This window comes from Mollisia scopiformis (genome assembly GCF_001500285.1).
Source record: "Mollisia scopiformis unplaced genomic scaffold LY89scaffold_38, whole genome shotgun sequence".
NCBI lineage: Eukaryota > Fungi > Ascomycota > Leotiomycetes > Helotiales > Mollisiaceae > Mollisia > Mollisia scopiformis.
The window spans coordinates 380,662-400,960 of NW_017263618.1; the positions used below are offsets into that span (position 1 = coordinate 380,662).

A 20,299-nucleotide genomic window follows, 5' to 3' on the forward strand; every position below is an offset into this window, starting at 1 on the left:
CATCTCAAAAGTCTACAACACCTTCACACGAGCACCATCTCTACTCTGAATCGTTTTCACCGCTCCCTCACCATGTCGTTATCCTGTCAATCTGTAGCCCGAAGCTGCGTATGCTCCCTACGATCATCTCACGCTCTGCGAATTTCTTCGGCGGCGGTGGCACAGAGAAGGAATACACCAATGAAGAGATGGGCCAGCACGGAGGCGGCAAGCAGTCCAAAGATCTCGGGGATTGTGGATCAAATCAGTCAATTGACTCTATTGGAAACTGCAGACTTGGTGGCAAGCTTAAAGGTAAGACTCTTCTCCATGTGTTCGGAAGTTATGGATTCTGTGCTAATGGTTCGATTCTTCAGTCACGGCTTAACATCCCGGATATGCCCATGGGAGGATTTGCAGCTGGACCTGCCGCTCCAGCTGCTACTCCAGTCGAGGAAGAAGAAGCTGCACCCGCACAACAAGAGAAGACATTATTCAACCTGAAGCTTATGTCATTCGAGGCTGGGGCAAAACCAAAGATTATCAAGGAGATCAAGAGCATGTTAGGATTGAGTTTGGTGGACAGCAAGAAGTTCGTGGAAAGTGCGCCGAAGATGATGAAGGAAGGTGTACCAAAGGAGGAAGCTGAGAAGATACTGGAGACACTGAAGGGTCTAGGAGGTGTGGTGACGATGGAATAAAAGGGGTTTGGATGTGTATGAATTGCATGTGATGGAACATTGTATCAATACTAGAGATGTGTACAGAATCTACTTCTCGCCAATCACTTTCTCTGTGGGTATCATGAATTCCATGGTTGGATGAGGCTTAGTTTTGGTAAGCACTTTTGTCTAATTCCATCTGGTCCCATTAACGCCTTGAACTCCCTTACCAAGTTGACTGGCAACAACAGTAGCTTCTCGTACAGCTCTTGCAACTGTTCCTCTGACTCTTCCTTCCTCCAAGACTAATAATCCACCAATAGTACAGCCACCGGGGGTGCTAACCTTATCTCTCAGTAAAGCAGGATGTTCTCCAGCAAGAACTAATCCAGCCGCTCCTTTCATTGTCTGAGCAGCCATTCTCTGAGCCTCTGCTCGAGGAAGTCCCATAGCCACTGCACCATCAATCGTTGCCTCCAACATCAGAGCAAAGAAAGCCGGTCCCGAACCACAGAGTGCTGTGCTTGCATCCATTGTACTGGCAGGAAGGTGAACCACATCTCCAATTCGTCTGAAGATCCAAGTAACCAACGCCGACGCATCAGCTGGTAGAGGGGGAACAGATGTAGCAATGACAGTCATGCTCTCTCGAATAGCAGAAGCTGTGTTTGGCATAGCTCTTACTAAGGTACAGCCTTCTGAAGCAGCTAGGACATCTTCTCCATATAATGCCTTCTGCATTTGTTCAACGGGTACACCGGCGCATATACTGATCAGGGTCTTCCCATTCAATGCTTCTTTCATTCCCTCCACTGCCAAGATATCGTTGACCATGTATGGTTTGCAGCCCAATAATACAACATCTGCTTCTTGACATGCTGCCACGTTATCATGCTGTACAATCTTGACCACTTTCAGATGTGGGAGCAGAGCTTGCTTGATCTTCTTCGCAGATTCGGGACGTCGAACGCAGGCAATGAAGCGGGAAGGAAGGCGGCTTGGGATTTCTTCTGCGGGAGTAGATGTACCAGAAGCAGAGGCGAGGAGCTGTTGTTTCGGAGGTTGAATCTCGTAGAGTGAAGCTAGGATTCCAGAAAGGATTGCAATTCCCATTGTCCCTGCGGTTGTCAGTACCCGTCTCTTTCAATTCACTCTTGCGCCCCGCAGCGCAAAAGGCTGGATTTAGCTCCTACCACATCCCAAGACCGTCAAAATCATCTCTGACTCTTCCTTTCCATTCGACAACATCTTGATTTCAATTCTTCGTCTTCGACAACAAGGCGCAATCTCTTCAAGATCTTCATTGTTTTCCGACAAGGCTGATCCCCTCCAAACAATTTTAATTCCGAACATCAACCGACACCATTCCCAACAACGTTAGCCTCATCCAAAATGTCCGCCAAAGGCAGACAAGGCTCGACGCCTTCTTCCAATACTCGAGATATCCTCGATGAATCTCCCTTGAAGATCACTCCGAGCAAGCAGAAACTCCCTTCCATCGTTGACCGCGGCCACGCCTTCAAGGTTGCCCATGATATGGACCCTTTTGAGGTTCGAGTCCGCTTTACAGCGTTTCTGGGAAGTCTGAATGCCAGTGTCACGAGTGCACAGAAGACTGCCCAGTATGCTATCAAGTACAGGGACATGGATGAGGATTTGCACAATTGCATTATTGAGCAACTGGAGCGTGTAAGTTATCTTTGGACGTTTTGAGAACTATGCTAATTTTCTTCAGAGCGGAAATTCCATGAACAATCGTGCCAATATCATGTACTTCCTCGAGCATCTCTGTGAAATGGCTGCTCGAGAAAACCACTACGACTATATTCGCATGATCCAACGAGATATCATGCGTATTGTCGATGCTGTTGCTCCAGATGATGGTTCAGGTGCTGCCAATGTGAAGGTCGTCCGAAAGGTATGCCGTTCTGTCTTTGCTACTAGCAGAACTAACATTTATAGGTTCTCCAAGCACTGCAAGTAAAGACCTTCCTCCTTGCCCAAACAGTCACCGAGATCGACGAAGTCCTCAAGGAACGCGATACGGCTCCAGATGCCATCGGTCTCTCCTCTCCTATTGGACCTCCTGACAACCAAACTCCGAAGAAGCCTTCGATTTCTCAACGTCCAGACAAGAAGCAAATCGAGCAAAGAATTGAGGAAGATCGTGAACGCCACAAGAGAGCTAGAGAGAACGTCTGGGCTACCCCTAAGCCAGGAACTGTTGGACCAGGAGGCAATTTCGACGATGAATTCGAGAAACTGTGGGATGAGACGAGTGATGCTGGAGAGGATGATTTTGAGCTTTACAAGGAAGAGGCGGAGGAGAGACATCGATGTGCGAAGCAATGGAAGGAGGATTTCAAGAAGATGCATTCAAGTCATGAATAGTGTGATCATCTGGGCAGGGAGTCTGGGAGAGGCATTGTCGGCGTTATCATGGAAAAGGGGCATATGATGGCGTTGGTGGTCAGCACGTCTGGTTGCTGGGGAGTACCTGGTTTATGGATAGATTCACATCCTCAATAGTATTCAGGAACCACCCAATCCTCTGCTGGAGACGTGCCCAAGGCATTGAGTTTTGGATGTGTGGTTAGAGAAGATGGTTACATATCCATCTGCCTGTCCACTAAAATTAGACCAACTTGGTGTTCGACTTCGCCATTCACTCTTACTAATTCACTCCTTGATGTTGTGCTTTCATGTCCAAATATAGATTCACTCCGATATAGTTTCCATACTCAACTCTAAGCCGTACTGCAGTAGAACTCCTGTGAGAATTGTATAAATACCTCTACACTGGCTCTGATAAATCCTGCAACACAACTTTCGAGGGTCTACTGAACGTGAGCCTGTTGGTAAGGAACTATCCTTGAGCCTGTAATTCCCGGAGTCCAGAATATCAATGGCTACCTTGAGGGCGCTAATCAAAACCCATACAACGAAAATCCTAGTACACGGAGTTCTAGTATCTCTTTTGCAAATCTGATTCTTGTTCTAGTTGTCAATGTTCTCATTGTTGCCAAGATTAGTCATACAAACACGCTATCATTGGGAGCAACTTACTTGACGTCCTCTTGATCTTTGTGAAGGAGGTGGTTATCGATCAATGAACCTTGTGTCGTCCCAAAGCATATGTATCCTCTGGACTCACACAGGCTCGCCTCTTTCCATTTTTTCCATTTCATTAGTTGTCAGATTCAAATGGCAAGCAGAGCAGTGTTTATATACTTGAAAGTCTCTGCCACGAATTCTTATCAATATGCTCAAATAAGATTCGTGACTCATGAAAGCAAAGAACTCTGAGCTCGCTGTTTATATTTCTGAATTCACTTCCACTGAGCTTCACCCTAGATTCATCCTTGACCACGGTAGCAGAACAGCAAAGCAGCCCATAAAAGGTATAAAAACAGCCCACCAAAACTTGGTCGTACCCACAGCACAATCCTAATGAAGCTAGAGATACTGTAACTCCTATCGCTTTCCTGTAGAATACTTTCTATGCACCAGATATAGGTTCTTGGTGTATTAATGATAAATTATTATTCTCTTTTCTCATCTGGAATTGTCTCTAGATAATTGTCAGTCTTTCATATTGTTGTTAACGAATACTTATCAATATCGCTACTTACTTGATTTCTGCAAGAATGCTTTTCTCTTTGAAGCCTATGGAAATAAAGTAAGTAAGATGATCGTCTTGGTAAAGTACGGGCCTAGGGAGGCTCGGTATCTGTACCAGACATTTTGGGCGGACACAACGGAGGTTAAAGTTTGTATTGACCGAGGGAGACGGCCGTCCTCATTTTATGACGACCTAGTGCAAACAAATCACAAGCGCTCTCTTTAGCAAAAGTCTACCAGCCGAGTCAGACTATGCTCTAAGCTTCGTCGGAGCTCTCTCAAGTCTGACTCCCCACTCGATCAAGGTTCGAGCGTCGCTGTGGGCTCCAGTAACACCGGCCGTTGCAATTTCTGGCGCCACACGGTCAGATACACATGTCACCCGACTGCTAAGATATTGACCGATCTTCGGAAGCCATTAAATCGACGTTGACAGAATCAATGACAGCGAAAGAAGTGAGACGCCGTTGGTTCACGCCTGTTGAGCCCAGATTCTGTAGCACGAGGTGCCATAGTGTAAAGCGAGTAAGAAGCGGGGACACTCAACATTCACCCATCAGCAGACGCACAGCAAAATACATCTGACCACGATTTGAGCACCATTTGCTCTCTTCCAAGCATTTACGACAATAGGAAAATGATATCTGAATATGACGTTAGACAAAGCGGGAATTTGGCCGACATTGCAAAGTAGTTAAAAGTCTGTGGGCGCGACCTTCTCATCATGCTGCTTTTTTGTACGGAAAACAATCGGTCGATACTACTATACCACCCCTCTCGTGGACCTTCTTGATTCGCGCAAAATTCATCGTCTTCTCTGAGTCTATCAGTCGACCAATCGAAAAGAAAACATCCCGCCATTATAGTCGCCTCTCGTTGCACTTCGTCCCAAGGCAGCCAGCATGACTTCTTATATAGGTTTGGTTCTAGGCATTGACGGTGGGCCCGGAGGACCAGGTTACCCTGGTGGGATAGGGGGAGACGGAGGTGATGGAGGCGACATAGATTTCGAAGTTCCTGCGCATACTGAGATAGGGGAGGCGAAAGGAGGGGATGGTGGACGAGGAGGCGACGGGTTCCATCCGGGGCATGGGGGCGCCGGAGGGATTGTAACGGTTCCGCCTCTAGTGAAGAGTAAGGTACAAGGGAAAAGAGGTGCAGATGGAGCAGTTCCAAAAGGTGCTACTGGCGGTACTGGAGGCAACGGGGGGAAAGGGGGCCACGTGACAATCAGAGTGGCTTCTTCTTCTTCTTCTTCCAGTCATGGGGCAGCACCACACGCGACTCTCCACGCTGTAACACCAGCTCCCGTGGATAAGTGGAAGGCGGGGAAAGGAGGCAAGGGTGGCAAGCCGGGGAAGGATTTCGGGGAATGGAAGGGCGGAAAGGGCGGGAAAGGAGGGAGGGGAGGGAACGCGGTTGTGGCTTGGCATGCCACAAAAGGCTGGGTCGGAAAGGATGGGGAAGATGGAGACCCCGGGCAGGATGGGAAAGATGCCACGCATGGGAAGAATGGGGCTGATGGAGCGGCAGGGAAAGACGGGAAAGATGGGAAATTGTAAATGGACATTGAATTCTGTTAGGTCGAAGTTGAGTGTTGCGGAAGCTAAGGCCATGTGTATGGAGGTTCCAACTTAAGTAGTGCTTAAAAGCCCTCTAGGGGCTCCGCTTCCTATAGATATCAATGGCATCACTCTTTCTGCCATACAAACATTAGCTTACGGACAGATATCGTAGCCACGAATGATACATACGATCTATAGCTAACATTAAACGCAATGCATACAGAAAGAGGAGTCTGAAAAAATCCTTTCCCTTTCATGCCTAGCATTCCTACCTTCGATTGTATCTTATTGAACGTTATATTTTGCGTAAATCCGAACATTTCATGTGCTGGACTCGAATTATGAAGGTCTTAGGTATGGGAATAACTCGTAGGCGAGCCCCCCTATTATGACTTTCGTCTATTCAGAACTCGGAACGACTTTGAGGGCTTTACAAGAGGTATCTCTTCAAATAATCGAAACTCTGAAAGGATTCTTTTGATATTAACACAAGCTGACTTTCTGCTGAGCGTCCAGAGTTGCTCGAGATGCGTTCAGAGGTTTTGCACGATGGTAGGCCGTTTTGCGCGTACCCAGAGGGATTTGGAGCTCACGACAGCATTCGCGAATTATTCCCATCAGTTGCCAATGAAGTGCGGTACGCGTTTGTATTAATAGTGAATGCAGAGAAATACATAATAATAAGACTTTGCGTCGTTCCCTGCATATATGTTGATACTCGCGTCAAACAGCTTATTGTTCCAAGTCCTTCTCTGCTACTGTACCTGAAGGTATCTTCTCATCAGAGCTAGACCCTTTAGAAGCTTCAATGACTGTGATCGGCTCATCCCCTTGCGGAAGAAGCTCCTTGATACCACGTCCCTCAACCGGCCAGATCTTGCTAAGAGCCATGTATGCGATGAGCGTAAGTGGCGCGCTCACGAACCAAGTAATCTCGAATATCCTCACTGCTGGGCCATCTACAGTGGAGCTAATGCAAGACTCAAAGAAGCCCGGCATTGAAGGTAGCATTCCAATGGTAAGTGCAGCAATGGCCCTCAAGTTCCAGCCTCCGGTGAACCAGTAGATGCCGTCTCTAGTGTACAAATCAGGCAGCTTGAGCATCTTCTTGCGGATGATCCAGAAGTCTGAGATGAGGATTGCTGTAGCTGCTGCAAAGTAGACTGCAATTCTCTATTAGTGATGATTGGAATGAACAATAGGTATGAGATTGAACGTACCAGTGATACAGTTCATAATCGTGAGGAAGATGAGAGCCTGACTTAGAAACCTCCATGGTTGCATAATCAAGGTGATTATAATCAGTATTATACCCGCACGTCTGTTTGTGAGGTATCTGTAGAAGGCTGCTGCGAGGTCCATACCGAATGGAACCGTATTCAGGGACAGGTTGAGGAAGGTTTGAGAGAGCCAGAGCGCAAAGCCAACGAAGAAAGTTCCAGCTCTGCAAGCTGGAGTGTACGAATGGTCCTGTAAGCTCGAGAGAAGCAAGATAGGATTCCATTGAACTGTCCCATACATGTGAGATGTAGCAGTCGTAGTAAGCGCACCGAAAGTAACACTGAGACATATAACAACAGGTAGGGCAAGTACACCCACAACAGACGTATGTCGCTTCTTCTCGAAGCGGGTACAGTCGGCATAGCGATCAGAACAACTGCCCCAATTACCACTGATGGATGAAACACATTGGATGAAGCGGAAAGCCTTCTCGGATTTGGTGATTGGAATACTAGAGCTTATAAGATTCCCAGTGCCACCATTTGAGACAAGTGCCCAGATGAGGATGCCAATAAAAGTACTGAAGACGGCGATATATGCGGAATATAATCCCCATCTTAGGTTATGGGGTTTGATAAAGCAGAAGACTGGTAGATAGGAAGCCATGCATACCAAGAAGCCAATCAAATTCTGGGTCGTGATCGCAGCTGAGGCTGGTAATGTGTTTGCCATGTTTTTGAAGGAGGGGAAAATGGCACGCAGCATAAGGGCTACAGCTTGACCCCCATAATAAGCTTGGATTCCTGACTTTGGAGAGAGTCAGTCAGCCATCTTTGTAGCAATTGTTTGTCAAGACTTACAAAAACGACGCCCCAAGGAAAACAACTACGAGGGTAAGGTATGTTCCTCTCATTCTGAAGCACGATCTGTTAAGAACAGTCTGTATCTGAATTAGAGATGTGCAAATGTAGTTGGAGGTAGACATACATAACCGATAGAATAGTCCTGGCCAGTTCGAGCAGTAAAAGCGCCAATAAAGACGGAAATGATAGCTCCAAGTATACAAGCTACAATGGTTTCGGCGGCACTTAGTCCTATGGCGACGTAAGAACTACCCATGGTATACGAGAGAAGGGAGGTTCCAGCCTGGGCCCAGAAAAACGCATAAGCCGTAAGGCCATACGTGTGCTCCTTTGCGGGAATAGGATACAGATCATGGTTCCCCCATCCTGTTGTTCCCTTCCACGTGTAGACATCAGTCCGCTCCTTCACTTCGGCCCACTTGAGCATATCACGGATTCCCATGGCTGCAATCAGGCAAGTGTACGTCACGAGATGGGACAACGAATGTTCTTATATCAGCCAGCAAGGTCGGACGATGGTTGTAGGTAAAGCTCCCAAGAAAAGGAATAAGAGAAGTGCAGCAGTAGGAGGGGTCAAGGACGTGCCATCTTATGTCCGCGGTCTCTGGTATTTGAAGACAATGAACTCTAGATTGTACTGTATCTATTCGCATGGTTCCAGTATTGACAGACTGTTGCAGGGTAGTAGATAACTAGACTACTCCATATCTAAATATCCCACTAATATGGATACGCATTCGGATTTTAAGGCTACTTCGAGCGTTCAAGTCCAACCCCATGTCGAACTTTCAACCAGTAGCGTATTGGCTTCGTTCGGTCCTGGAGATAGTAAGGATTACAGCGCTTATCTACGAACAAGAGCGTCAGCGAGCATACAGTGCGGAGGATATGCGGGGCTGCAGTCTAAAACACGCTTTGTCGGTAAGGTAGATCCGTACCCTCGGTACTGGAAATCCGATATTGGATTCTGAAGCTTAATATAACGGTCTTATCTGAAGCCCAGTCCTTGGCGTAAGCGTCCTAACTCCCAATGGTCGGGTCGTGCACCGATTTTGGGCAAGCAGGGCACCCAAACTCGAGCCAGACCAGTGTTCTCGGCAGGCATTTCAAGCCAGGCCCAAACTCCTTACCTTCACCTACATGTTAAAACTTCAGGGACCTTAGTCCTGCCTGATAGAAAAAGGGCTCGCCCTGAGAAGTAAACAAGTCAACAAGTAAACAGATAATCCAAAAGTTCTGCGTAAAGTGAGAATAATTGTATAAAATGAACATTAAAGCATACTTTTACCCCGACATTTTCTAGCCACCTTATAGAGCCAAAACACACTGTTGTTGAAATAATATCCCATATCTCTTTCACGCTACAAGAACCAGTTCTTGAAATCTGACCCAAAGATAAGGGTTACTGGCCCTTGACCATGCAAAATCGCGGATATTGCCCCTTTTGAAAAAGAATTGGAGTAAGACTTATATCTGTCGGATAAGGAAAATAGACGCAGTTATGAGTTGGGACAGCCCACTCTACAACCCCTTATCTCTCGGTCACGATAGTTTCCAAGAGTGGGGTCGGATGAGTATCATGTTTACATAGTAAGTGTCGAACTCCCACATGAACTAAGTTATTCCCGAAATAACGGAGGAAGAGATAGATTTGAAAGTAAATTCCTTCAAAAAGAGCTCCCATCAAAATACACATATTTCATCCTGCATTGCCTGCACGATCATGCCTTCAAGACTTCCCGAGATCAAGGTGACGCCGATCACTCCAAGCGCAGGGTCCAAGGTTGACGTAAGGTAGCCCGATATGTTTACAATGTCTTCTAGCAGTACTAATTGGATTTAGTATGGTGCCATTGTGACAGGACTTGATCTCAAAAATTTAGATGATGCTTCTTTCAAAGCGCTCGAAGATGCCATTTACACACACAAAGTCGTCGTGGTCAAAGACCAACAGGATCTTGTACCGTTGAAGCAATTCGAGCTCATCCATCGGTTTGATCCCGATACGAAACCCGTTCACGGATTTGGAGATCCAGATGCGTACAAAGACAACGAGTTCGTAAAAGTAAGTAAGGTCATGAGATGTACCTATCTCAAAACATGTTGAGGCGAATGCGATTTTGACTCGTCCCAATAACCTAGACATTTACAAAGCTTGTTGTACCTAACAGTGGTGGTGTTCGTCTCGTTGGCAAAGGCTATCATGGACCAGATCACTACGGACTGAAGGATCTCATTGTCCCAACTGTAAACGACTACAACAAACTTCACGGCTCCAACCTCGATCCAGAAGAATTTGCTTCAGGTCAGACTCGATTCTTTAGTTAGCATTTTGACGGTATCTTATATGACACTCATCCCTCTCGCGTGACAGCTCTGCGATGCATTCAGGCTCCAAAAGGACCTGACCTGACGGTCAGATGGGACAACGGAAGTGGTTTGACTATGAAGACAAAGCCGGGTGAAACGGCCTTTGTGAGCGGGGTTCAACTACACAACTTGCTAAGTCCCGAAGATCAGATGCTCGCCGACCATAGTCGTCGGGAACTAGCGCCGCATCCATATACGTGGAAGGGAACTCGCAAGTACAGATCTACGGGCATGGGCCTCGAAAAGGGTGGTGAAGTTCTTCCACTGGACAAGTTGCCTGCTTGGACGCCAGATAAGGTTCACACGTATCCTATGATTTGGGTTGACGAAAGAACGGGAGAGAAAGCATCGCAGATTATGCCGACTTGTGTCCGAAAGCTACACTTGAGAACGTCTTTTGATGAAAAGGAAAGGGTAGTGGAGGACTTGGAGGAAATCCGTCTATTACTAAATGGATGGATGGATAAGATACTTCGGCCAGAATATATCTGTTTTCCACCTGTCGAGGATGGTGATGTTGCCATGTGGAATAACTACGTAAGTCCAGTCTTGCTAAATATTTTCGGCCGTTTGTTTTCAAAAATTTAAAGACTGCATTGAAACCCTCACGCTGTAAGCACCCAAGCAACGACCTCCTTCATCGAAAGCTTCATTTTGTTGCTAGATTTGCAACAGGCAAAAGTGTCGAGAGGAAGTATATATAGACCTTTGAAAGAAAACAGCAGGAACTTGCTTTAGTTGCGCAAAAGATTCACCAATGCCCTCCTCTCTCTTTCAATCCTCATGCCTCCACTTCGCAAAAGAAGTTACCAGCAAGTAAAGAACTATAAAGTCTCCCTCCGAGACTGAGACGCACTTCAAACCAACACTGCTGTATCGAGCTACGATCTACGGCTCGTCCGGTTGCACATATTTGCCCGCCATGTGAAAAAGCCTGTGAGCACGAGTTAAGGGCTCAATGTCTCGAAATAATAGCAGTCTCATTGCAGTAAACTAATTGTTGTTTATTGTCAACTTCCCGACTACTGCCAACGATCTCATCTCATTCTACTTACCCCAGAGCCAGCCACCGCGGCCCAAAACTAGACCACACACACCAATGGACTCTCAAGGACACTCTGACTGGATTTGATTCTTTTCGTTGGAGATCTGGAGTAGCAATATTGATCGAGAGGAAGCTTATATACCCCTCTGTAACTCGAACGCTCAACGGATACCAAACAAACACTTACCACGCTCTAACTATTCACTCGCTACAATCACTTCACTTTCTCCTTGCTCGCGATCTATTATTCTTGCAGCTAGCCTACCAAAGCACACTATAAAGTCTCCATTTCCATACTTCTTGCTCCATTCAAACAACTCAAAAGATCCAATCGACTCCAGCTCCACCTGTGGTCCGATTAGCCCATGCTTCTCGAGCGCTGAGAATTCTACAACTTTCAACCAACGAAATGTCATCACATACTTGCCTCACTAACTTCACAACAGTGATCAAATTTATTACCACTATCAGTTATCTTATTACTACCAATATTCCCATTGCTGAAAAGAGAAAAGGCTTTAAATGAGTTTTAGACTCTGCCTTTTTTTGAGCAAGATGAACCGGGTGCTAGACTATTAATAGCCGTGTAAAGAAAACCTTGCCGTCCATAGTAGGTATACAGTGTATTTTGGTTACTTCAATATGGAGAGCAAACTGAACAGGTATGAAAAGAGGTTTATATAGACTTCCAAAACTTTGACTCTCAAGAAATGGCTGGCACTTGCCTTGGTTTTTCTTTCTTTTTTTTTTCTTTTTTTCGAAAAGTGAATATTCTCTCCTACCTTCTTTCCAATGCTATTCACTTCTCTCAAATCCCCAAAACCCCACCTCGCAAGGCTCCACCAACATGCAAAGAACTATAAAAACACCCTCCCAAATCAAAATATGACAATCAAACCCACAAGAGGAAATTTTCGCCACTTAAGGGAAGAACCCACCCGTGCCACGGCACACCTCTATTTCTTTCATATTTTCTTCAGAGGCTAGTGATTAAGAATCTATTCAGACTAAGGATTGTATATAATGAAGGGCTCGTTGTCAATCTTTTTTACTATTGCCAAATACTTTGAATGAAACCTGAACTCTGCTCAAGAGACGGGAGCAAGAGCGGAATTCCAGAATACGGGTATCCTGCAGAGCTGGCATCGATCACATCGGAGGACCCGGATCGTTCTGACCGTCTCTCGCCTGGTACCCCTCCATATTTCGCAACTGCGCTCGGGTTATGCTGCGTGGTTTTGAAAGGGGAGAGGGAGAGGGTTGGTTTATATAGGCCTCCAAACCTCCGACTCTCAAAAGTTGGCGGAAACTTGCCACTTACCTCTTACTTTCCTTTAGTGAATTATGCCTCCAACCTACTCTCCGTTTTTATTCACCCCTCCCAAACCCCAAGGCTCTATCTACCTCGCGAATAAGCAGTAATCAGCAGGTAGAGAACTATAAAAACCTCCCCCATGATCGAAACTTGACATTCAAACACTCAGGGGCATCGATATAATCAAGTTATTCCTGGAGCAGTAGGAGATCTCGCCTGTGCCATGGCACACCTCCAGCCTGATCATGTTCTTGCATGCTATTGATCGATTTTTTTTTGGGGGGGGGGGGGGGGATTTTCTAGCAGTGATCAAGTGCTATGCAGGAGTTGTTGTTATCAACTCCTTCTTGCTATTGCCAACTTCCCAAACCCCACCACTGCCGTCAGCACCCGCCAAACCCCTGTTCTTTTGCTCTCTCTCATCTTTCCCGGAGAACCCAAAAAATCTAAAACCCCATATCACATCATCACCCGCGCAGTACCCCGTACAAAGCTCGCGAGCCGACGGGTACCTCCTACCCTTATTTCGTCTTTTACTTGTGTTTCGGATGTTGTAGAAAAGAAAGGAAGAAGGAGAAGAGAGAGGTTAGTTTATATACACCTCTTAAAACCCAAAACTCGAAACCCAAAACTCGTAGCAGGAAAATAGCTAATTTATTCACCTCTCTCAACCCCCTCACTTCCTCAAATCCTCAACCCCTATTATTCACCTCTCTCAAACCCCTTAGGCATCCTCTCAACCAAATCCAAAAAAACTGCCCCTCCAACCAACCAACCAACAAACAACCAAAAACCTATAAAAATAACCCTCCCCCTCCAAATCAACTTCCAACAATCAAAGTTGTCTAGAACCCTGATCCTCTTCCTCTTCGAGAACAGGAAAGGAAGGAAGATCCCGGATGCACTCACTATACCACTTTACTGGATTCCCCGGCGTCTCTCTTTGTTAGATTTCTTGCACGCACGCAGCCACTGGGAGTTTATTGAGGATTGTTTGTTGGTAGTAGAGGCTTTAGTTGCTGTTGTCAACTTCCCCACCACCGTCACCTACTTCAAACCCCCTCCTGCATCCTCCTTCTGGTATGTAAGAAGGAGAGCCAAATCCTTGAATCCCGGTATCTCATGAGGAGCCAGCCAGCGACCTTTTACCCATGGTGTGCTATCCCTAAAGGGTTGTGCGTCTTCCCTCGCGACTAAGCTGTCTGGTTGTTGAGGAGAGAGGGAGGGAAGGTTTATATAGACCTCAAGACGACCAGAAAAAGGGAAGGCGGCACTTGCGCCTCGAAATATTCACCAGAAGGATACTTATTCACTCCACTTACCTGCCTGCCGATTTGGGACCTACAAATCCAGTTGCACAACCTCACCGTGACGGTTCAAAGGGTGAATATATCCCTGCATTTCTGCATCTGTATTTGAACAAAAACATCTTTCACATCTCTCTCCCTTCACCATGCATCCATCAACAACTCTACCAACTACCAACTCCCCCACCCAACCCCAGCCCAATGCTACCCATCCATCCCAATACCATGCAGATTTAAGACGCGCAATACCCATCCATTGATTTCCAGATACCCATTTGCCATACCAATCAAAGAACCCTCAAACCAAACACCAAAACCTATTTCTTCCAGGTTGGTGCCGAGCCATGCGGTGCCGTCAAATTGCAGAAGAACGCCGTTGAATGCATGTATGAACGAATTATGGAATGCCGATGGGTATGAGAAGAACCGGGAATAAAAACAGGGAGAAAGGACACTTTCTCATCTAGAGAAGGTCGAGTTTGGTAGGGTGATCAATCGTCGTGGAAGAACGTTGGTCCAGTACCTGGTAACGGGGCAGTACTTGGTTGTTGATCCAACATTTCGACATCTTCTAGATTCGATATCCGCTCGGTTGTATAGTCAATTCGAGTATTGACATGTCCTCGAGTTGGTGTATTATCATCAACACTTAACCCACTCATTCCAGTCATTGGCTGATCTTGTGTTCCTGTACTTCGATATTCGACAGCAGATAAAGGTCGAGGAGGTCCACCTGCATTTAGAAGATTTCGTTGTGCAGGTGTTGTGGCGGCAGCTTCAAAGAGGACATCTTCTGGTGGGGAGAAAGACCATACCTGGAAAATTAGCAGAGAACCACAACCGGGGAGAGCGTACAAACCTCCATGATAGTCCTATTACTTCGGCTTGCCATGACCACACATTTCTCTTCCTCGAATGCCACTCTCCAAACCGCATCCGCAGGTGCAGTAAGTTCTCTGACTAACTGCCCCGTCTTGAGATCCCAAACTTTGACTCTACCATCACTTCCTCCGCTGACCACTCTGGTGTCATCGAATTGTAAGCTCGTCACACTATTGTCGTGTGCTGCTAAACGATGTATAGGGGCCATCTTTTCCAATGACCATACTCGTACTGAGCCATCTGAGCCACCCGTCACCAAAGTATTTCCACGCATTTGTAGTTGTCCAACAAGCGAGGTATGTCCTTGAAGAATAGCTTGGCATGAGCTAGGAATGTTAGCAGGCTTCATTTCGCACGGGAAAAGACATACCCGTTTGTAGGATCCCAGATTCGAACACTGGTATCCAAACTTCCCGTAGCTATCCTCGTACCATCAAAAGCGATTGCATAAATCTGCGAGAAATGTCCAGAAAGAGTTCGTAGACATCTGCCTTCGGAAATACTCCATACTCTGGCTGTCGTATCATAACTTCCAGATACTACAATGTCTCCTTTGATTTCCAGACATCTCACACTCGCCTGATGTCCCACAAGAACATTCTTGCAAAGTCCGGTATTGATGTCCCAAACTCGTAAAGTTGTATCCCTGGATCCTGAGATTGCAGTTGTTGAATCAGACATCTTTAAGCAGCGAACGGTCGATGTATGGCCTCGAAGGGTGTGGATTGGTTCACTGTTAAATATTAGCTTGGCAACTCAATGCTTCGAGGATTCATACCCTGTAGCCATATTCCAGACCCGCACATCTCTATCACAACCTCCACTAACCAGAACATCATCCCAAGGAACCATTGCCCAAACACCCATGACATGGCCTTGCAATGTCTTTTGCTGATTTCCCTCGGTATTGAAGACGTGGATTTTGGCATTGTCCAAAGCAACCACAATGTATTTCGGTGTCAGATGCAAGCTAGTAACCACACCTTGATCCTGGGTGATATGCCTAGCAATATTTCGACCTCCTGTTCTCCACGCGGTCTCCACCAAGTATCTTTGCTTGAAATGCGACTTGTAGGATCTGATTTTGGGTCTCCTCAAAGCAGTTGAACTCATCGAGCTATCGAAACTTCTCGAGCTTCCTGCGGCATGACTGGCCAATGCTGCCGCACCTGGAAATGAGTGTGTGGTCGTGGTCGCCCCATCGAAGAAGCCGCTCTGAACAGGTTGTGGAACAGGTCGGAGGGTAGTGGTGAGAGGAGTGCTCAGATGAGCTTCGGACATCCTCCTGCCATAGTCATGCTTTGCGCATAACTTCATCCATGTCACATCATCTGCCAGCAATTCTCGCCATCGCTGTGATACTTGTGATGCTCGCGCTAGGACTTTTGGATCGTCGATGCAGGAAAGAATCTGCCACAATTAGTTTCTACCTCTGCCAATTGGAGGAATACATACCCTTAAACAGATCTCATTTGGCAGACTGGTGAATGGATCCTTCTTCAATAACGGGTCCACGTACTGCCGTACGAAACTTAGTTGTTGGCTCGTGCAGAGATTCAGGAGATCTGCCAATATCCGCATCCGCTCTGGAGGTGAGCTCTCTTTGAAGTGATGTCTGATCTTGGACAGGAATAAGTCTTCTTGATCTCCCGCATCGCTCCAATCTGGTTGTGGATGATCTGGGCCCGGACTCGCAGCTGGAGTAGGGGGCGGTGGAGGATCGTGACTGGAGTGGGTAGGGGAATCTGGATCTGCAGATGGAGTGGTCATATTGGGTGTAGGAGGACCTCTCGGTCGAGTCTGGACGATTTTATCGACCCTCGATGGCAATCGAACATTGTTGGTATTGGTGTTCAGAGTGAGGGTTGCTCGAGTTGGCGAGAGATCGGATTCATCATTGTTGAATACCATTGAGGCTCGACGCTCGGTCAAACTTAAGGGTCTGTAGTTATCCATCGTGGATGCCGATCAGGATTTCGAAGATAGAGTTCGCAGTGATCTGACGATGGTGTCGTGTGGGAAGGGGGTGGAGAGTTGGGGTAGATCGAAGAGTGGTTCCGAGGAACTTTAGGATTGAGGCCGTCGAGGTCTTGACCATCAATATTTCCAGTCGGCAGATGCAACTCAGGTGAATGGATGTAAATGGATTCGAGGTAAATTCAGATTATCGTCCTTGCAGGTTCGAGTGAATGCTGACAGAGGAGCTGGGACAAAGATGCATTCGAGCTATATGAGAAGTAAAGGGAATTGTCGAGTTGGGTCGCGAGATGGTTCGTGGTAGAGTGGTATTGTGTTGAAGAAATGTTTCTTATAATCTTTATTCAGTCTTTATTCGAATCGGTGGTGAGGAATGGAGTGTGGTAGTGGGTAATATGGTGGTGGTTGTGGTGGTGGTAGTTTGACGATGGTGGTGGTGGTGGTGGTAATGCTGCAAATGATGGATGGATTCAAGCGGCGGTGTCTTTGGCTTTGCCTTTCTCGCTCTCGGCCGGTCTCTGTCTCTGGTGTCTCGCTGGTCCGTGTGCTGGTGCTGGTGCTGGTGCTGGTGCTGGTGCTGGTGCTGTGTCTCTCTACCTCGTACTCTGTCGTACTGACTGCGCCGGCGGCAGTGGGAGTTTCCGAGTGTGCGCTGGACCCGGACTGGTTAGCGGCCCAGACAGGGGTCATGTTCGGTAACCTTTGGGCGTCTAAAGCTGCCACACTGCGCGATGAACCACCACCACCACCACTGCCATCATTATGCTACCGCCATAGCATAGCATGGCGTCTGAGGTAGGTAGAATTATGTCTTGCAGGCAAAATGTGAATCCCATCCCATCCCGCTGAGAGCATGAACCCGTCCCAGACCTCTGTCTGCCATCTATGAATAGTTATAGTTACATCTCATATGCGAGAAGCACTTCAAGTCACGATGATATGATCACTTGAGAAAAGGGGTGTGATGTGATGTGGGCATTTATTTGGGGGGCCAGGGGTTTAAGTGGGGATGAAATGGAGACAGAGGTATCAAGTCACCAAGAAGGATATCAATATTAAACATGTCACGATGTATGATATGATATATACACAAGGCATTCTCCTTTTTTCATCTACTCATTTCATCTTTTCTCACATGAACATTTCATTCTCACTCACGGCATTTATTATACAGTACTTCCATCTCACGAGACCCTTCAGATCACACTGACACTCACTCACTCACACGCATCTTTCACTTTGGCCTCGCGGCTGCGTTTCGCCTCCATCAGTCGACAAATCCACGCCGCCATCTCACTGGTCAGGCACATCAAGACCCTCCACCATTCAACTCATGACATGCGGCAAGCTCGAATCTCGAACTTAATTACTAATTCGCCAAGCAGCTTCTTCACCTTTCGTTTGCCAGGGCAGGAGGATGGATGTTTGATGTCGGTGTTCCCGTCTGCGGTGTTTGGGTTCCTGAACGGATGATGGACGGTACGGACGGATTCAGGAACCCGCTATTTTAAATTTGTACGGTATCTTCGTCAAAATCACACTTATTTTTTCTCGGAGCAGAGCTTGGATGAGAAAGACAGACAGGGCATGATTAATTTGAGATTTGTAATAGGAAAGAAAGAAATTCATCGATTATCCCTCGTCGCGGATCAGTAGATCGTCGTTGATAGTGAGGGAGAAGCGGAGGCTGTGCTGTGCTGTGGTCGAGCGCGTGCGATGGGTTTTGTCTCAGGCTTGCAGGGGTTGGTGGGTATTGAGATTTTGAAGGAGAGGATGAGGATGAGGATGGTAAGCGAGTGAAAGGTACAGTACCGAAGGATGAGAGACGAGGAAAAGATTTAGGGCAAGGCAGGATGAGGATGCGGATGCGGATGCGGATGAAAATGAGGATGGAGGCGAAGTCAGATGAGAAGGAAGAGGTTTCTTCTCGTCAGGCACATTCTTCCTCGATGCCCTGGATTCGATTCGCAAGGAAAGCTCTCTCTTTGACTGTAAGTACTTACCCCTTGAACAGAAGACAGGAGACGGTATTCGTTACCAAAGAAGCAATGCCTCGTTATTCCTCGCCCTGTCAGTGACTTGATCTTTTGACTCGTCTACACTTCTGCCCTCGAGGCCTGGACGGACCGTACCCGACTCGTCTCCAAGAAAGAAGAAGTCGAGACGACAGGACGCGAGTCTGTTCCCTTTGTCTGCCCTGCCCCTCTCCTCTCTCTGTCCTACCCACCTGTCCATCCATTGTTTGCCCCAGCCAGCCGTACGGAACTTACCCACCCACCCATCCATCCCTCATTCTACTGTATCTGTACCTAGGTACCTACCCACCGGAAAGCTACCTCTCGTATCGGCCCGCCGCCCTCCTCCGCACGCAAACAACGGCCGTCTCACATCCCACCTCTCACCATCCCTTCCCCTTCGCTGCACCAACGAATCAGCGCCCTCGCACGAGGTCGATCCTCCGCATTTTCTCTGTCTGGTCCTTGCTTGCTTTGCTTGCTTGCTTGCAGATATGCAGATATGCATGAGCGAGCATGATTGATTCTGCAGTATCTATCTATCTATCTTTCTTCCTTTCCATCTCTCCTTCGTGCGACTGCAGATATCGATCTTCTGCAGCGTGTTGTGATGCGAGATGCTTAAGCGCTCGCTCGCCAGATATCTCCATCCTCGAAGCGCGGACACCCAAGAAAGTAAGTCAAGTAAGGTAAGTGTGTCTCGTGCCTACGCCTCAACCCTCCCTCCCTCCCTCTCTTCCCCGGAAAGACAGAGATAGAAAGAGAGAGAGATTAAGGTTCCTCCCGGAAGATTATGCTCCTTTCAGGCTGTATACTACACTGCTGCTATCTAGCTAAGAAGCTACGTAAGCTGAGCTAAGGGTCTGAAACTGTGAGTGTAGTCCAGGGAGGGAGGTTGTCGGCAGTAAGTGTTCGGTTCGTCTATTGGAATGGGGTATGGGGTAGCGAGGCTGGGCTGGGCTGGGCTGGACTTGGGGTAAGGGAGCGAGGGAGGGAAGAAGGGAGCTCGAGACGGGGATTGCGCAATGGGGTTTATGCGTTGTGGATGGGAGGATGGGAGGGGTTGAGGAGGCTGAGCTGTGGAGAGGAAGGGGATGGGAGGGAAGAGTTGTGTGTGTTGAGTGTTGATTATCTGTCGAGGCTGGGAGTTTTCATCTTTGTGGAAGATGAAGATTGAGAGTGATTTCATCTTTGTCTTGGTGCCAGACATTGGGCATCTTGAGCTGGGATTCAGCAGGAAGAGTAACAGCAAAGCCAGACTCGATTTTTCCTCCAAGAATGCTGCTACTGCTTGTTGTCGTCCAGCCATTTTCAGATTGAGGACGAGGAGTGAGAATGAATACTGTCACGACTCTCAAATGGCACGGATAAGATGGCCTTGAGGGATGTCATAAGACTGGAATTCTAAGTTAAAGAAGGAAAGAAAGAGAGCGCAGCTCGAAGAGCGCGGTCGAGTTTAAATACAAGTCCTTCTCCT

At 47.2% G+C, this 20,299-nt stretch overlaps 9 protein-coding genes across 9 annotated transcripts; 4 read left to right on the forward strand and 5 right to left on the reverse strand.

Moving 5' to 3' along the window:
* Window positions 1-20: 20 nt before the first annotated feature.
* LY89DRAFT_660966 (ClpS-like protein) lies at window positions 21-806 on the forward strand. Its single transcript, XM_018212575.1, has 2 exons — window positions 21-294; window positions 357-806. The coding sequence occupies exons 1-2, from the start codon at window positions 73-75 to the stop codon at window positions 678-680; spliced, it is 546 nt and encodes a 181-aa protein (XP_018061564.1). The 5' UTR covers window positions 21-72; the 3' UTR covers window positions 681-806.
* Window positions 807-830: 24 nt separating this feature from the next.
* Window positions 831-1,889, reverse strand: LY89DRAFT_660968 (pyrroline carboxylate reductase; the record flags this gene model as incomplete). The annotated part of the gene is made up of 2 exons (XM_018212576.1): window positions 831-1,759; window positions 1,835-1,889. The coding sequence occupies 2 exons, from the start codon at window positions 1,887-1,889 to the stop codon at window positions 831-833; spliced, it is 984 nt and encodes a 327-aa protein (XP_018061565.1).
* A 288-nt stretch (window positions 1,890-2,177) lies between these two features.
* Window positions 2,178-3,032, forward strand: LY89DRAFT_601797 (uncharacterized protein; the record flags this gene model as incomplete). The annotated part of the gene is made up of 3 exons (XM_018210215.1): window positions 2,178-2,330; window positions 2,377-2,559; window positions 2,604-3,032. The coding sequence occupies 3 exons, from the start codon at window positions 2,178-2,180 to the stop codon at window positions 3,030-3,032; spliced, it is 765 nt and encodes a 254-aa protein (XP_018061566.1).
* A 1,717-nt stretch (window positions 3,033-4,749) lies between these two features.
* LY89DRAFT_789989 (uncharacterized protein) lies at window positions 4,750-5,949 on the forward strand. Its single transcript, XM_018223320.1, has one exon. It carries the CDS (start codon window positions 5,165-5,167, stop codon window positions 5,822-5,824), a length of 660 nt encoding a protein of 219 aa, XP_018061567.1. The 5' UTR covers window positions 4,750-5,164; the 3' UTR covers window positions 5,825-5,949.
* A 610-nt stretch (window positions 5,950-6,559) lies between these two features.
* LY89DRAFT_660975 (uncharacterized protein) lies at window positions 6,560-8,338 on the reverse strand (the record flags this gene model as incomplete). The annotated part of the gene is made up of 4 exons (XM_018212577.1): window positions 6,560-6,990; window positions 7,048-7,855; window positions 7,935-7,988; window positions 8,036-8,338. 4 exons carry the CDS (start codon window positions 8,336-8,338, stop codon window positions 6,560-6,562), a joined length of 1,596 nt encoding a protein of 531 aa, XP_018061568.1.
* Window positions 8,339-9,513: 1,175 nt separating this feature from the next.
* LY89DRAFT_712245 (Clavaminate synthase-like protein) lies at window positions 9,514-12,320 on the forward strand (the record flags this gene model as incomplete). The annotated part of the gene is made up of 6 exons (XM_018217965.1): window positions 9,514-9,700; window positions 9,755-9,976; window positions 10,066-10,234; window positions 10,286-10,818; window positions 11,429-11,474; window positions 12,253-12,320. The coding sequence occupies exons 1-6, from the start codon at window positions 9,635-9,637 to the stop codon at window positions 12,318-12,320; spliced, it is 1,104 nt and encodes a 367-aa protein (XP_018061569.1). The 5' UTR covers window positions 9,514-9,634.
* A 2,091-nt stretch (window positions 12,321-14,411) lies between these two features.
* LY89DRAFT_371620 (F-box/WD repeat-containing protein-like protein) lies at window positions 14,412-17,010 on the reverse strand. Its single transcript, XM_018207059.1, has 5 exons — window positions 16,286-17,010; window positions 15,609-16,240; window positions 15,201-15,563; window positions 14,808-15,156; window positions 14,412-14,763 (listed from the first exon to the last, which is right to left on the reverse strand). Exons 1-5 carry the CDS (start codon window positions 16,784-16,786, stop codon window positions 14,440-14,442), a joined length of 2,169 nt encoding a protein of 722 aa, XP_018061570.1. The 5' UTR covers window positions 16,787-17,010; the 3' UTR covers window positions 14,412-14,439.
* A 148-nt stretch (window positions 17,011-17,158) lies between these two features.
* LY89DRAFT_678179 (uncharacterized protein) lies at window positions 17,159-18,117 on the reverse strand (the record flags this gene model as incomplete). The annotated part of the gene is made up of 3 exons (XM_018213728.1): window positions 17,159-17,572; window positions 17,678-17,690; window positions 18,029-18,117. The coding sequence occupies 3 exons, from the start codon at window positions 18,115-18,117 to the stop codon at window positions 17,159-17,161; spliced, it is 516 nt and encodes a 171-aa protein (XP_018061571.1).
* Window positions 18,118-19,385: 1,268 nt separating this feature from the next.
* On the reverse strand, window positions 19,386-20,253 carry LY89DRAFT_691989 (uncharacterized protein). Its single transcript, XM_018216445.1, has one exon. The coding sequence runs from the start codon at window positions 20,030-20,032 to the stop codon at window positions 19,664-19,666; it is 369 nt and encodes a 122-aa protein (XP_018061572.1). The 5' UTR covers window positions 20,033-20,253; the 3' UTR covers window positions 19,386-19,663.
* Window positions 20,254-20,299: the final 46 nt, after the last annotated feature.

Bases quoted from the DNA above. Each gene is read 5' to 3' on its own strand.
- LY89DRAFT_789989 (XM_018223320.1), top strand. From the start codon at position 5,165: ATGACTTCTTATATAGGTTTGGTTCTAGGCATTGACGGTGGGCCCGGA.
- LY89DRAFT_691989 (XM_018216445.1), bottom strand. From the start codon at position 20,032: ATGTCTGGCACCAAGACAAAGATGAAATCACTCTCAATCTTCATCTTC.
- LY89DRAFT_371620 (XM_018207059.1), bottom strand. From the start codon at position 16,786: ATGGATAACTACAGACCCTTAAGTTTGACCGAGCGTCGAGCCTCAATG. The intron at 16,241-16,285 runs GTATGTATTCCT...TAATTGTGGCAG, and splicing joins CAAATGAGATCTGTTTAAGG to ATTCTTTCCTGCATCGACGA. The intron at 14,764-14,807 runs GTTTGTACGCTC...CTAATTTTCCAG, and splicing joins GTAATAGGACTATCATGGAG to GTATGGTCTTTCTCCCCACC.
- LY89DRAFT_660966 (XM_018212575.1), top strand. From the start codon at position 73: ATGTCGTTATCCTGTCAATCTGTAGCCCGAAGCTGCGTATGCTCCCTA. The intron at 295-356 runs GTAAGACTCTTC...TCGATTCTTCAG, and splicing joins ACTTGGTGGCAAGCTTAAAG to TCACGGCTTAACATCCCGGA.